The 16,092-nt window shown below is 40.9% G+C and overlaps 2 protein-coding genes across 2 annotated transcripts; both read right to left on the bottom strand.

Moving 5' to 3' along the window:
- Positions 1-3,327: 3,327 nt before the first annotated feature.
- LOC141607940 (uncharacterized) lies at positions 3,328-4,578 on the bottom strand. Its single transcript, XM_074427288.1, has one exon. The coding sequence runs from the start codon at positions 4,576-4,578 to the stop codon at positions 3,328-3,330; it is 1,251 nt and encodes a 416-aa protein (XP_074283389.1).
- A 1,938-nt stretch (positions 4,579-6,516) lies between these two features.
- LOC141607939 (uncharacterized) lies at positions 6,517-7,470 on the bottom strand. Its single transcript, XM_074427287.1, has 2 exons — positions 7,343-7,470; positions 6,517-7,258 (listed from the first exon to the last, which is right to left on the bottom strand). Exons 1-2 carry the CDS (start codon positions 7,468-7,470, stop codon positions 6,517-6,519), a joined length of 870 nt encoding a protein of 289 aa, XP_074283388.1.
- Between the last annotated feature and the right edge of the window lie 8,622 nt (positions 7,471-16,092).

The following is a 16,092-nucleotide window of genomic DNA, read 5'->3' as shown; positions in this document are numbered from 1 at the left end:
TGCTGGCTGTTTGTTACTTAATTCAAACGTGGCCTATGTATCACTTGAATGTCTAGGTTCATCCCCCCCTTGTTCTTCCTTGCGTCTAGCAGCCTGCTACCTTGTCATTGATCCGTGTGCCTTTATTTTATCCAATTGCGAGTTGCCACGTCATGATGAGAATAAGAGGGTATTTTTACCCATACAATTACCCCCAAGCAGCTGCCAGGTTCTGTTCTTGCTCGATGGATGCTGGGAGTTGTTTCCCTCCTGACGCTGCATGTAGTGGTGATGTCATAGCGTGACATCAGCACACTTGCATTCTTATCCACTGAGTCTGACCGTTAGAGGTCTAATCAGGCACTCCTCTCAATAACTCCCCACCTTCCCCACGTCTCCTTTCCCTCGACCCCCCCCCCCAACCTAACTTCCTCCCTTAACTCATTTCTCTTAACTCCCTCTCTTAACTCCCTTCGGTTATAAATATACCCCTCCCCTCCCACTCCCTTTATTCCCGTCCTTATTAACCCCTTTCCCTAAAAACCCTTTACTCTCCCTCCCCTCTTATAAGATCTCCCTATCAACCAGGTAAACTCCTTACTTTCTTCCCTCTCTCTTAATTTTCTCGCCTCTAAACTTCACAATCATGGTCAAAAAGGTTGTCCGCCACACTGCTCTTCCTCCTTCTCCCCGTGGGGGTCTATCTGCTGCTGCTCTCTCTCCCTTTCGATCCTCTGGGATCCTCGCTGATCACTATCTGTGCGATTCCAGCTTTGCTGACACCCCCATCGAGGAGGTGAGAGAGAGGTTTGGCCTTGGGCAGAAGGTCAAGATTCACATTCCTCTTCCTGGGGAGGCGCCGAATGCCCACGATCCCGGTTGGGCATACCTGTACGAGTACCCTTTTACCCAGGGTTTGTCTTTTCCCTTCCCTCCTTTGGTGCAAAGGATCTTGTGTCACTATAGGTTGGCGATCTGCCAGCTTGCACCTCATGCATGGCGCATTCTGGTTTTGCTCTACATCCTCGCTGAAGATCATGATCTGGGAATTGGTGTGGGCGACCCTGCCCTGCTCTATGCTTTCATGCCCTTTGTTGCCGGGCTTATCACCTTGAGGTCCTGTGACCGCAATAACCCTGGCGTGATCCTTCCTTCTAAAGTGAGGGATGAAGGCTGGAATACGAACTGCATCTTCGTTAAGATTGACTCTCTTACCCCTACCCCCGAGTACTTATTTGACAAGTGGGGGGCCTCTAGAGGTATTTTTAGTTTTTGGGTGTCTGTTGTTTTTCTTTTATTTTAATGTTCTTACTGGTGTACTGCTGCAGGTTTGAAGCAGCCAATTCCCTCAAGAGATGACAGCGTGATTAGCCGTTTATTTGCTCTCCCTGTTGTAACTCGTTCTTACCCTGGTGTACTTTCTTCCCCTGTTGGTGCATCTGCCTCCGAGCCTCTTGACATTAGTGATGGAGAGCAAGAGGAGGAAGAAGAGAGAGAAGAACAGAAGGAAGAAGAGGAAGAGGGAGAAGAAGAAGAAGTTGGTACCTCCACCAGTCAGCAAGAACCCCCAGTTGCCGAATTCCAGATGTCGTCTGGTAAGGATTTTTTTTATAGGTTTTCGCTCTTGCTATATGGTCATTTGCGTTTATATTCTAACTGTGTTCCTCTACTAGGGAATACTCCTATTTCCTCTCTCTCACTGCTGGATAGAAAGAGGAAGCAAGTTGCTTCTGCCTCCTCCGGTCATTCTCCCAGGAAGAGGCCATCGCTCCCTGCTGAAAAAGAGCCGGTTAACACGCCTGACCTTATTGAGGTTGCTCCTCTGGCTGCAGTGGCTCCTAGGCCACCTCTGCCCAATACTTCCACTGTAATCCGCCTTCCCAAGGGGTATGGCTCCAGTAGGGTGCCTCTCTGGCCTCACATGGAACAACTCCTGCTGCCTGCTGCTGTCCATTCTCTGGGAAATACCCATCTTCCTGCATTACTAGATGAAGCTCTTGGACGCGCCCTGCAGGTACCTTTTAATTCCCTTTATGCTTCATTTGGCTATTTTGTTCGTGCTGCTGGCTGTTCTTCTTGCAAGTCTTGCAGGACGGCCTGTTCTTGCGCAGGAAGGTTGCCATATTAATGGGGGAGGTGAACAACCTCAATGTCAACCCGGGGAAGGTGGAGGCAGATCTGGCGCTGGCTAGGAGGGAGAAGGTGGCGACCCAAAAGAAGGTGGCTGAGGAGAAAGCGGCTGCCCAGAAGCAGCTGGATGCTGAGAGGAGGGCAGCAGAAGGGCGTATGGAAGAGGCTCACAAGGAGGTGGAGTTGTTGAAGCATCTGCTCTTGGACTCTACATTGGTTTCCGCCTGGGAAACAAAGATCAAATTCATTAAGGAGTTCGAGGCGGGTGAACACTCCAACTAGGACCTTGCTGAGGAGGAACGGCTATTTCATGCTGCATATCCAGTCAAGCCGGACTTCAGCCTCATCAACGACTTGCTGGGTGGTGATGATGGAGAGACTAGTGCTAGAACTGAACAACTAGCTGTCGCGTCGGTCGAGGAGGTCAGGGAGGAAGCCCTTGTTGCCCACGGAGAGGAAGGTCCATCTGGAGGATAGGCTATTGTGGATCCCAACATCCCTGTAGATGTTCCTGCTGGTGCCGCCCCGGATTCTGCTGCTGCTGCCTAGTTTAGGCATTTAAATTTTAATTTTTTATCATGATGTTTTGTTGGGCACCCTGTGTGGTGGCCCATTGTAATCCAACTCTTGGTGCCTGGTAGTTTTGGGCACCTTTTAGTACTTTTGTTTTTGCCTCGTAGGAGGGGCAAAAATGCTTTGCTTTTCAAGTTCCCCCTGCTGAGGGGTGTTTATGAATTTTCGTTTTGTTCCTTCTGTTGTTTTGCTAGCAATTCTTTTGTTCTTTCTGTTCGTGTGCCGGCTTCGTACTTGTTGAGGTGCCTATGGTGGTTCAGGGAGCTTTCTTTCCATCAGGATGCTCGAATCCCTCTGTTTCGACCACGCGCACATTGGGTACTTCCTGCAGGAGGAACAATTTGCTTGTTCCTGTTCATCAGTTAGCCTACTAGGACATTGCCTTAATATTCAACTTACCATATCCATATTCAATCAAAAAACAATGATAAACCTAAAAATGGAAGCGATTTCATAAATCCAAAATAGTTTAGGGAGCACAAAGTGTGTTCCCCCAGAGTTTTACAACAACTTAAAAGAAATAGGGTTTCATTTTGGCCTTTTGAAATACTAAGTACGCTGCTTCCACATTTTGCTCCTTGTGACACCTGCTGAATCCAGGAGACTTAGCACGTGCGTAATGAACAAAAGACCTTGCCTGGTGACTTAGTTGTTCTTCTTGATGAAAGATATCACATGCTTCTCCAGGATCTGAGGGAAAACTTCTGCCTCTATCCATTTAGAGAAGTAGTCCGTCATTGCCAGCATGTACGTCCTGTTTCCAGAAGCACGGGGTAATGGTCTTACAATGTCCATTTCCCATTTCATAAAAGGCCATGGCGAGATGATCGGATGCATATGTTCTGCTGGCTGGTGGCTGACAGGAGCGTGCCTTTGGCATTCTTCGCATTTATTGACGTAATCTATGGCGTCTTTCCTCATGGTAGGCCAGAAGTAACCCTGCCTTAGTGTCTTATTGGACAGGCTCATACCCCATGTGTGATTTCCACAATCACCACTGTGGATATCACACATTACTGCCTGTGCCTCCTGTATGCTTAAGCACCTCAGATAGGGTCCTGCCAAGGACTTCCTAAATAGGATACCATCAATGAGTACGAATCTGGAGGATTTCATTTTGAAACTCCTGGTGTCTTTCTGGTCAGGTGGTAATACCTCATCACGTAGCCAGTTAATGTAAGGCTTGCACCAATCATCAATCTCTTCCTGGGGTGTGGCAGTACACAGTATCCCTGCTTCATATGTCCACTGGGTTGTTGCAGCCTTAATGGCGTTCTGCTGTTCATTCTGACGTATGGCAGGTTTCATGACATGTATGAATGGTATAGTACCCACTGCCCCTGGAGTGAAGGCTGCTCCCAGGGTGGCAATAGCATCCGCTTCAACATTCTGAGCCCTTGGTATCTGATGGATGTGGAAGGAGGCAAAGCGGAGTTTGAGCTCCTTCGCTACTTCCAGGTAGGGTATCATTTTAGGATCCCTGGCCGTGTATACGTTATTCACATGGTTTACGATCAGTTTGGAGCCACTATACACCTCGATGCGGCTGATTTGCAATTGTAAGGCTAATTGGAGTCCTAAGATTAGGGCCTCGTATTCAGCCTCGTTATTCGTTGCTTTGAACTCACGCCGTACTGTCTGTATTATTTGTTCCCCCTGAGGTGATTTCAGGACCAGCCCTACCCTTGCTCCCTTCATATTGGATGCCCCATCAACATGTAACTCCCATACCTGCTCCACTTTAGCCTCACTTAGGGTCAACATTTCACTGTCGGCTTGTTCTTGAAGGGTGGGACTAAAGTCTGACGCAGAGTCAGCTAGGGCTTGGGACTTTATGGCTGTTCGGGGTTCAAATTTTAGGTCGTACCCACTCAGGTGGACAGACCACTTAACCATTCTCCCTGACAGTTAGGGTTTCCTCATTATGATTTTCAGGGGGTAGTTGGTCACGACTGAAATTGTATGGGACTCAGAATAGGGACGCAATTTGTACGAAGCAGTAACAAGTGCCAAAACGAGTTTTTTTAGGGATGTGTACCTGGTCTTTGTAGGCAACAGAGACTTGCTTATATAGTATACTGGTTTCTGCATTCCTTCGTGCTCTCATACCAGTACAGCGCTTACAGCCGCCTCTGTTACTGATAGATACAAGTGCAGCGGTTCTCCCTGTTCTGGCTTGGAGAGAAGAGGAGGGGTGGTTAGGTACTGCTTGAGCTCCCCAAACACCTTTTTATACTCCTGCGTCCACTCAAACTTCTGGCTCTTCCTTAGGATGTCATAGAACAATTGACACCTTTCTGAGGACCTTGATATGAACTGGTTTAGGGCTGCTACCCGAACTGTGAGCCTTTGTACGTCCTTTGGCTTCTGAGGAGATTCTAACTGAAGTACTGCTTTGACTTGCTCCGTGCTGGCCTCTATCCCTCTTTGCATCACCAAGTACCCCAGGAATTTCCCAGAGGAGACTCCAAAAGTGCATTTCAGGGGGTTCAGCTTCATATGGTATTTTCTGAGGATCGAGAAGGTATTCTCCAGGTGGAACATATGTTGTTCTGCCTTCTCGGATTTGATTACCATATCGTCAATGTAGACTTCCATTGTTCTCCCTATCTCCTCCTTAAACATTCTGTTCACCAGGCGCTGATAGGTAGAACCAGCATTCTTGAGGCTAAAGGGCATCACATTGTTGCAGTACAAGCCTCTGTCAGAGCTGAAGGCTGTTTTCTCCGGATCCTTAGGGTCCATCTTTATCTGGTTGTACCCACTCCAAGCGTCAAGGAAGGTAAGTAGCTTATGCCTTGCTGTAGCGTCTACCATGGAATCAATGTGCGGCAGAGGGAACGGGTCTTTTGGGCAAGCTTTGTTAAGATCTGTGAAATCGAGACATACTCTCCACTTGTTGTTCTTTTTTGGTACAACCACAACATTCGAGAGCCATTCTGTGTAGTTAACTTCCCTGGTCTTGTCTGCTGCCAGGAGGTTGTCTACCTCCTAGTTTATCACCTCGTTCCTTTCAGGAGCGAATTTCCGCCTTTTCTGCTGGACTGGAGGAAAGCTGGGGTCTACGTTTAATCGGTGTGTAATTACACTTGGATCTATGCCAATCATGTCGTTATGGGACCAGGCGAAACAATCCATGTTAGTACGTAGAAATTCAATTATCTGCTCACGGATGTTACCTGCACAATCAGCTCCCACCAGTACTTTTCTTGCTGGAAATTGTGGGTCCAGGACTACTTCATCGAGTTCCTCTTGGGGAGGTGCGATATACTCCCTCTGGATGCACAGTTTCTGTAATTGCTATGTTGGACCAGCTGCAGTGGGTTTCAGAGCGTTCTTGTAGCAATCCCGAGCTACATTTTGATCTCCCCGTATCTCCTGTACCCCCCAAGGTGTAGGGAACTTCAGGCTCTGATGGTACGTTGATGGTACCGGTTTAATTTCATGGATCCATGGCCTTCCAAGTATCATGTTATAAGTTGACGAACCATCAATGACCAAGTACCGTACCTGTTCGTTTATACCCCCTGCAAAGGTTGGTATCACTATTTCTCCAAGGGATTGTTTAGTTTATCCGCTGAAGCCTACCAAGGGTACTGCCTTCTGCACCAGGTCTTTTTCGCTGAACCCCATGTTCTTCAAGGTTTCCAGCATTATCATATTTACAGAGCTTCCTGTATCTACCAATATCTTTTTAATAAGGCAATTCCCTATAGAAAGGGTAATGATCAAGGCGTCATGGTGGTGTTCTGCCTCATCAGGTACGTCTGCCTCATCGAATGAGATTGCTGGTAGATCCTGTCAGCTGACCCGGAGGGAGAACTCTGGTTTATCTCATTTAGTCTCGGTTGCATGGCGCTTTGCTGCAGAATAAGTGAGACCACATATCTCTGGCCCCCCTGTGATGACGCTCACTACCTTTGAGCAAGGTGGAGGTGGGGATGGTTGGGCCTGGTCAGCAGTATTGACCTTTCCATATTTTGCCACCTTGGGGAGCAGGTGATCCAAGCATCCAGCACTGTAGAGGTGCTTCACTTCCTTTCGTAGTACTACACAATCTTCTGTATTGTGGCCAATATCGTTGTGGTATTGACACCTTTTGCTGGTATCTCTTTTGCCGTTCTCCCTAGGAGTAGGCTTCTTGGGCCACCTGGCCCTCTGCCCTAGCTCCCTGATTTCCTTCAATACCCCAGCAAGTCCAGTGGTGAACCCATACTCGCTGAGCTTAAGTGTAGCCTCGGTGCTCTCTGTTTCTCCTGAGACTTTGTTCACTGTGTTCTTGCTGTATGGTTTGGCTCTTTCAATCTTTTTCTCTGTTGTGATTTTTCTGCTGGACGACTCTGTTCCATACAGGTCCCTTCTATCCTCATCCTCCTCTAGGCGATATGTAGCCTCTGCCATTTGCTTGACTTCCTGAAAGGTGGCACATGGATGCTTCGTGAGATCCTTGTACAAATCAGAGTCGCGATGCAGTCCCCTTCTGAAGGCGTTGACTGCCGTTATGGGGTCGCACCTAGGGATTGATATTTTTTCCACATTGAATCTGGCAAGATAATCCCTAGTGGACTCCTCAAACCTTTGGACGATCCGGTATAGATTACAGGATAATTTTTATGGCTTGCGACTGCTTACCAACTGCTGATTGAAATCATTCACTAACCCTGCGAAGCTGGAAATAGACTTGTTGGGAAGGTTAACGAACCACTGGAGTGCGGCTCCTGACAAGGTGGAACCGAATCCTTTGCACATACATGCCTTCTTTTCATGCCCTGTTGCTGCAACCACCATCATTTCTGTTTGTACTTGTTAATGTGCTCCAGCGGATCCTCTGTTCTATCATACAATGTCATTGTTGGTGTAGTGAACCCCTTTTGCATGCTGACTAGGGCAATCTTGTCCACGAAGAGGGAATCCGCATAGCACTCCGGGGTTGCTACCTCCATGGGACGTGGTAACCCTGGAACCTTGCTGAGTAAGGACCTGATATCCTGCAACTGTTCTTCTACATGGCTTCCTAGCCCCATACCCTGGTTGTGTGGTACTAAGTATATCCCATATGGATTTGGTGTTCCTCCTGGCATGTAAAGAGGTACCATGTAGCTTCCGGTTAATGGTGTTGAGTTCACAATAGGCCTGAACTGACTGTCTGGTGTATATGGCATATATGAGCACATCCCGGGATATGCATTTCCTGCTGATTGTTCCCTGGATTGCTCTCTGGTGCCACTGGCGTAATATGGGTTCTGGAGTCAGTGCTCCTAATCCCACAGGATTGAGTACCATGGGGTACGTTTGCGGCATCCTTGGTGGTGGTGGGACCCCTGGTGGTTGGATCGTACCCTGGGTTGCTACCGTTCCTGCTGGATACACTTGCTCGGGTGGTGTGGTTACCCCTGGCGGCAACATATCCATATCGAGCCTGGTTACTAGATTTTGTGGCATTAGCCTCCCTGAGTACTCACTGAAATTCCCCTGATCGAGTGTTGACCTTGCCATCTGCTATGGCGTTTCCAGGGGTGACACTGCATCTATCTTCTCCTGCAAGGACTGGTTGTCCCTTTTTAACCCTATCACCGCTTGTCGCAAGGATGTCATCCCTTGGAGCAACTTCTGTACCGGATCCGGTTGTGATGTTCCTGAGAGACGGGCTCCTATCAGGTGTCCTGGTGATCCTGGGCGCTGCGGACTCCCATCCTTATTAGGCTTTGGCACAGGGTTAATAACTGGTGATTTGCCAGCCTTCCCTGCTCCCAGATCTGTGATTTTGGGGGAGTAAGAAGGCTTTGCTGATACTTGGGGCTGAGCCTGGCCTGCAGTCTCTCTGGTGGTAGGGACCCCCATTGTTGGAACACCGGAGGTTGCTGGGGTCGCCCATACTACCGGAGTTTGCGTTGATGTACTCATCGGATCTAATACATTCTGATTGGATCCTGACATTACCAACTATAGAGATGTTAGGATATTTCGAAAACATGTATTTTAACCAAGATTTAACCACAATGCCCCACGGTGGGCGCTAAATTGTTTTGGTAAGATTTTACCGACTAAAGATTTGTGAGTCAATGCGGCTATTCCAATTAAAATACGATATTAAAGACTTAAGTAGATCGGTAGTAAGAACATAGCGAGAACGAAAGTAAACAACTAGTACGAAGGAAAGATAAACGAAAAAGAAAGAGAGACAAACGACACAAGCAAAATGGTGACGCGAGAAACCCAAAATGTGGGAAAAACCGCGGGGGGAATTGTTGGAAATCATATTTTAAATATCACATATTTTGGTTTAAAGTTTTAGTCATAAAACTTAAAGATCTTATGCATGCAAAACAAATGCAAGAGTAAGGAGAAAAACGGTTCCTTACATGTGAGTATTTCGGATTAATGGGCACAAGTGAAGTCTCCTACCTCACTTGTTCTTGAGCTTTCCATATGTTAGGATGATCCTCCAAAGACCTCAAGTATAGAAGCAACTCCTCTTGATTGCACCCAAGATTATCCCTTATCCCCACTAAATAATATTAGCTAGATATTAGTTTAGTAGTTTACCTTAAAATTGATTACTAATACTCATATATTACATTAATAATATTAGTAATTTCTATGAACAATTTGAATCAAAAATCTCATGTTTTGATGAAGGAGGAATGAATATGTGAAAGAGAATATGCATGTGAATGAATGAACATGCATAGAGAGATGAATAAAGAACAAAACTTGTCCTTGTAGTGTGTAGTGTGTAGGGTACACGGTTTTTGGGGGGTTGGAGGACCAATATATGGTCCTTCACTTTTTCTTTTGTTCTTCTCAAAACCTTAGGCATGTAAGGCTAGTGTAGTGGCTTATTATTTAAATTCTATCACATAAAATAATATAAGCACAACCCACTACATACTCCTCCAATTCGGTCCACCTACTTAAAATGGACTACCATTTTATTTTGTCAATTTGTCATTTGTCACACAATATGTCACATGTAGTATGCTACATGTTATTAATTAATTTTAATGCACATTTATCACATAAATATCATTTTATAACTTAATTAAATTATATTCAACAAATTGACTAGTGATACTTGATCACATAAATAAAATGGGTCATTTAATTATAATTCACAACATCTTGTAATTATAATTAACCATTCATTATCATCTCTATTGTTTCACAAACAATAAATAATTTTAGTAATAAAATATTTCAATTACTAAATTAAATCTTATTTAATCCCATTATTATAAAATATCAATATTCTCTCTCTCAAATTGAATTGTTCAATTTTAAGGAATTGATTAACTTGTATCGTCATACAATTAATCAACTTTACAGATTAGGGCATCATCCTTTAGGTGTGACCTTAAGGGATCAACTAACCACCACCGTCCCATGACAGTAACGTCAAACTCTAGCAAGCCAATCGTTACCGATTAATGTTGATCAATTGACTATATAATGAATCATCCCTTATGTATTCTTAAAAAATGAGATTTAAACATGTGATCATCATGATCGACCATTGTGATCGCATTATTGTCGGGGACACTCCAACAATCTCCCACTTGTCCTCGACAAGTGTGCGTCACCAATTCTCTTGTCCTATTACTATCTCCCACTCAATGCAAGGTGTCTTTCAGGTCGTACTTGCAAGTGATCATATCAAGAGTGCTTTCCTCGATCTGGATAATAACTGATTTGACCGGAATTATCTACCATAGATACCTTCCGAGCGTGGCCACACATTTCTAGTTCATTACTCCTCCAGTGGCCCTGAGATATTGTTTTGACCCTGACAAGAGGGTGGACAATTCCTATCGCACTATTCCCTTCGACTAGCCACAGCCATCATAACCCAAAATATGCCCATTTGACCCTATTTACGAAGGTCGTAGTAACATAAACCAAAGTTAATCTGAAACCGTGCCACCTTAGGCGAACAGTCTTTAGTCAAAAGAATCGACTCATTTGAATACTATAGTAGCTCTCACCACGACCAGGCTTTATAAATTTGCTAGAACTCTATAAGCGGTCACTGCCCGACAGAGTGTTCCCAACAGTCTGCCTATTTGATCGACTAGTCATCTCACATGACTCTATGGCACTTGAACTTGCCATCAATCGCATCACACTCTAGTCACTTCGAGACGTCACCTCATATAAGTGACAATGGGCGAATACCATGTTAATCCGGGTTCACTTTAACGGGGCTCAATATTGTCTCTACAACCCGTTTGGATGTAACAAAGTATAAAAGTAGTTTTCAGATTTAAAAACTCGAACGACAAATGTGATTATCACATATGAATAGTCAATACCTGATTACTACTTCATATTTTTATAATCCATTTCCATCCTATATGTAGTTGTTCATCTCAATGCAATTGAAATGACATATGACATGACTCATCATGTTAAGCCCATGAGAAAACTTTGGTTAGTAGGTTTTATCAACTTCTTGTACCTTACTCAACCTTACTATATACTCGTTTTCCTTTGTAATGTATAAATTTGCATTACAAAACTTTCTGAGTACTTGTCTAGATCCAATCTAGACATAAGCTCTCTAGCCTTATTATAGCTCCCACTGTTTTCACAGTGTACGGGATCCATCCTCTCGCACATCTCATGATTGCAAGTGTATTCAATTTCCGCTGTAAGTATCTCTCATTGTTCTTTATTGCCTAGAACGATTCTAACAAATCCATTTCTTAAATAACATAGCCACAATGGTATCTTAACCATCCTAATGTGTTTTGATTTTGGTTTTGTCGGAAACCATGCGCAATCTCAATTGTCAATTGTCATTTGTGTAACACCCTTACACAAAATTGCATCAAAAACACTTTGTTTTACATCCTTAATGCTTCTACAAGAACTTAAGGGTCATCTTTATGGTTTACTTGGTAACTATTACTTAAATTCGATTTGAAACAATTCATCATACTCAAAGTATATGAAGTGTTATACATCATTTCCTATTTAATTGATTCGGCAGCGGAAGCAAATGGAATCAATCAAATATGTTTAATCTTGATTGAACTAGTCATGAATCTTATCAACATAAGACTTCTTATTTGACGCTAATATCATGTGGATTTATCTCCATAAATCTGGATATTAAAGATGTATTATATTTCTCCAAGTCTTAAATCATTCGCAATGATCAATGTGACATCCACATATAAGACTACTAAAAATTTCGGTAACTCCCACTAAACTTCATGTATAAACACAACTTCTCGACTTATCGGGAAAATTTTTATACCATGATCAAATCATTGATTCCAACTCATTTATGTCCTACTCAAGACCATCTCTTAAGTTGCACATTATCTTAGGATTGCAACATGTATCGAATACATTTCTTCTTTGAAGAAGTGGGTTTTTGGATTCACTCGCTATATATCTCATCATAATGAAATACAATCCTTAGACTTAAGCTTCTCAACTAGTGCAAAACCCTTTTCTACCAATCAAGCTTTGAAATCTCTCTTTATTAGTGCAAAACCCTTTGTCACTAATCAAGCCTTTTATTTCGGATTTTTATGGCTCTAAGCCTTGTATTGAGTTGTGACTTAAACATTCTCATGTAAGTCATATGTTCATTACTTTCCAGAAGTAATTAACTTGAATCAAACAATTTCTTTGTAAGTTGTAAGCTCTTTACTTTCTTAAAAGTAACATGAATTCATCATCTTCAACAAGTGATGACTTTAACCTCCTAGATTTTGAAGAAACAACGTCTTACACAAAACGTACAAAACGTCTCATGTAGCCAAGAAAGACCAGTTTCTTGCGACATACAATTCTTTTGTGGCTCTTGAATAATTTCTCCCACTCTGTCTTCTAGAAATAAACTTGTATTCTAGAAAGACAGCTTCACGAGCCGCAAACCCGTTGTACTCGTGATTATAGTAAGGAAAAATGGGCATTTGTTTCTTTTGAAAACTTACAAACATGGTACTCTACCATTTCATATCTCATATGAATCGTTTAGATTCAGTGGAAAAACAACTTAGACAAAATGATAAAATCCCCAAAATTAGATCAAGTAACTCAAAGTAACTTGATTGAAGTCCAAACCATATCGAATAGCGTTTGATTTCTTTATCCAACCACACATTATCCCATAATGCATGCTAAGAGAGATTAATTTGTGATACTATATCATATTTCCTTTGGCTTATATAAAAGTCTTCACTTTGATAATCCCATCACGACTAAACCGTGATTCCTGGAACTCTTTGAACTTCTTCAAATATTTATCTATTTACCTTATTAAGTGAACACATTAGTGTCAACCTAAATCGTTGGTAAAAGAAAATGATCAACCTATTCTGTATCAATGATTTACATTTTCGATCTCCTTTTCAACCAAAAGCACGAGACCTCTTGCTTTGCATACAAGATACGCATTTACCATAAGATTAATAATCTAATGGTTCCAAGAGTACTCGATAACTCTTTGCGTTCATCATTCTAGAATTTAAGGTTTAATCTTTGGTTACCAATTTGAGTCTTGCATCATCTACATGATATATAATTCTAGTTTGGTTTAGAATATAATCACCTTTGATAATGGGCTAGCCATACATCAAATCATGGTGTATAGGGTCACAAAAGTGAACCTCTTATGTATCTTAACAAAATTATATTCTTATTTAGAGTTTATTCACTTAATAGTCATAATTATGGTATAAATATAAACCCAAAACTAGACTAAGTACACAATGACTCTATCTCTCGACATCATTGTTGCTAGTCGTCATATTCTAATCATCCTATATATCAAATACAATGATGAAAACCACCACTGGTTTCTAATATTGACGAAGTAGTACTAGCAAAATTTATGTTAATCAAATAAACATTTAAAGAAGAAGGTTCCATTAGATGTCCCACAACTAACTTTTTGATTCTTCAATAATTTGGGGTAGTTTCCTTTCTAGCGTCCAACGATTAAGACAATGGAAACTTTATCGGTTGGGATTGATAGGTTTAGTATCGTTATTCTCAATAACTTTACTTTTAACATTACCTTGTATCAATTCCATTCTAATTTTACTTCTTTAAAACCTTATCTTTTTCTTAACGGTTTAAGAGAATGCTCCCACTCCTTTCAATGAGTTTTTGCTAAAAGAAGCAAAATTGAAATTCATGAAGACTACTCTTCATTCGTTTGTTTAGTCTTAAAACTTTCATTGAAGTGGTTGCGGTATTTTGGTCAATTTTGATTTCAAACAAATCTAGTTACCAAAATGATGTAACGTTTCAAAGTACTTATCTCAATTAAGCATATGAGAAACAATTCATTGTAAGTAGATATGTTAGTCAAGAATCAAAAACCCTTTTGATCACGAATAACTTTTATCTATACTCTTTACAAGAGATCCTTAGCAATGGTTTATATGAGGTTTTAGAAGCAAATTCATATTTGTCTTTAGTTACGATGTTTTAATGGAGATTTGAATCAAAAATCGAAATGATATCGTATATGAATTGTGGTAAAGAAATAGAACAATATGATAACGGAATAGTGGAAAACTTAACATTTATCGTTTTATTAATACTTATAAATAACAAGTAAAGCATTTACATAGTGACCTCTACCCAACTATGATAAATGATTCCAAGATCAAAATTCATATTAACTTGGGCACGGGGTAGCCGATTCATCCCTTATCAATATAACTCGGTGGATTAACTCTTTAATCGATTCTACTTTTAGAACTCTCGGTCGATAAAATTACTCTAATATTTATCTATAGCCCGGAACACATGCGACTACGGTTACGAATACTTCCGTTGAGCTCAATCCAAATTTTAAATAAATGTGTCCATGATCCAAATTCACATTAACTTGGGCACGGGGTAGCCGATTCATCCCTTATCAACATGAATTCGGTGGATAGACATTTATCACCCACTTCCCCTATGCAACAAGGTTTGTACCCCGGTGTGGCCGAGCGCACTCCCTCACGAAATAGGTTTTCATGGTTTCTACTTTTTGGTAAGGCTAAGTCTCAATTGTTTATTTTAGCGAGAGGTCATGTCAATTTATTATCTATCACGTTTTAAGTGAACTAAAGCGGTGAACTACGATAATTGTAATTGACACGGTCGATAAACTCGATTAAAATGCATGTTTAGTTATGGCGATTTAGCGCTGCATGCAACAATAAATAAAATGCAAAGCATAAAAATAAAATCCTAGTATGGCCTTCCTAAAATAGTAAATCTAATAAACTATTACAAATTCGGAAACCAACTCCTTTGGTCCCTTGAACTTCGGTCTTGGCACGCATTTCAAGGCAACATTCTTTGATGGATCGCCTTCTCGAGTGCCACCGTCTTCAAGGAACTCCAGAATAAATAAATTACATAATAAATTACATAATTTCCTATTATACATTTGTAATTAAAATAAAATAAATCTATTAAATTATAAAATGGTGATAGGAGATCACAATAAATTACAACCGAATCGATATTCCCATACATTTCGGGTAATATCAATTAAAAATTAAGGCCATACTAAGTAAAATTACATAATTCAAAAATTACATAAAATTAAAATATGACAATCATAAATAAAATGCAGCATTATAATATGTATGAACATGCCAAATTTTATGCTAAATCGCCTTTAAAGAGCCAATATCGTATATTAATCGGTTTTTACGGATTTGCGTGATTTAACCTTTTAAAATCACAATAATTACATAAATTCATATTTATGTACAAGTTAATTACCCTAACCATCTTAGGACTCAAAAATTAGTCTCCACTAACATTTTGACAATAATTAACCTTGATTTCTTAATATTGTTCATAAATGGACCTAAAATACAAAATTATGCTATAAACTTCAAATTAAATGATAAAAATTTCAAACAAATTCGAAATTTGAAATTTAAACTCATGAACATTCTGGAAAAATACCATGACACTCATAATGTTCAAAACTTAGGTTAAAAATTTCAAAAATTTATCGAGAAAAACAATGTTGCGGTTTATCGGATTTAACAATTATGACCATAAAAATATGAGAAAAATTATTTTTATCAACTTTTCACTTTTAGATCTGAAATATATGATAAAATGCAACATGTGACCTTTTTCCTTAGTCATGAAATATGTTTTAGCATTTTTACTAATTAAAGTCACTATTTATGTGATTTTTCATCAAAAACTCATAAATCATGCATAAAGACTTCATTATAGTCAAATATTTTACACACATCTTGTGAAATTTCATGTGACAACATACTAAATTTCTATGACCAGATTCGAAATATAACTCATATTAACCTATTTACTCATTTAAATACGATTTTAACTTGAAAAATCCATATTTCGAGCATAACAACTCATTTTATTATGAACATTTACAGGCCATCATTAGATAATATATGT

The sequence above is a fragment of the Silene latifolia genome, chromosome 10, assembly GCF_048544455.1.
Source record: "Silene latifolia isolate original U9 population chromosome 10, ASM4854445v1, whole genome shotgun sequence".
Lineage (NCBI taxonomy): Eukaryota > Viridiplantae > Streptophyta > Magnoliopsida > Caryophyllales > Caryophyllaceae > Silene > Silene latifolia.
This window is presented reverse-complemented; position numbering and strand designations above follow the sequence as displayed.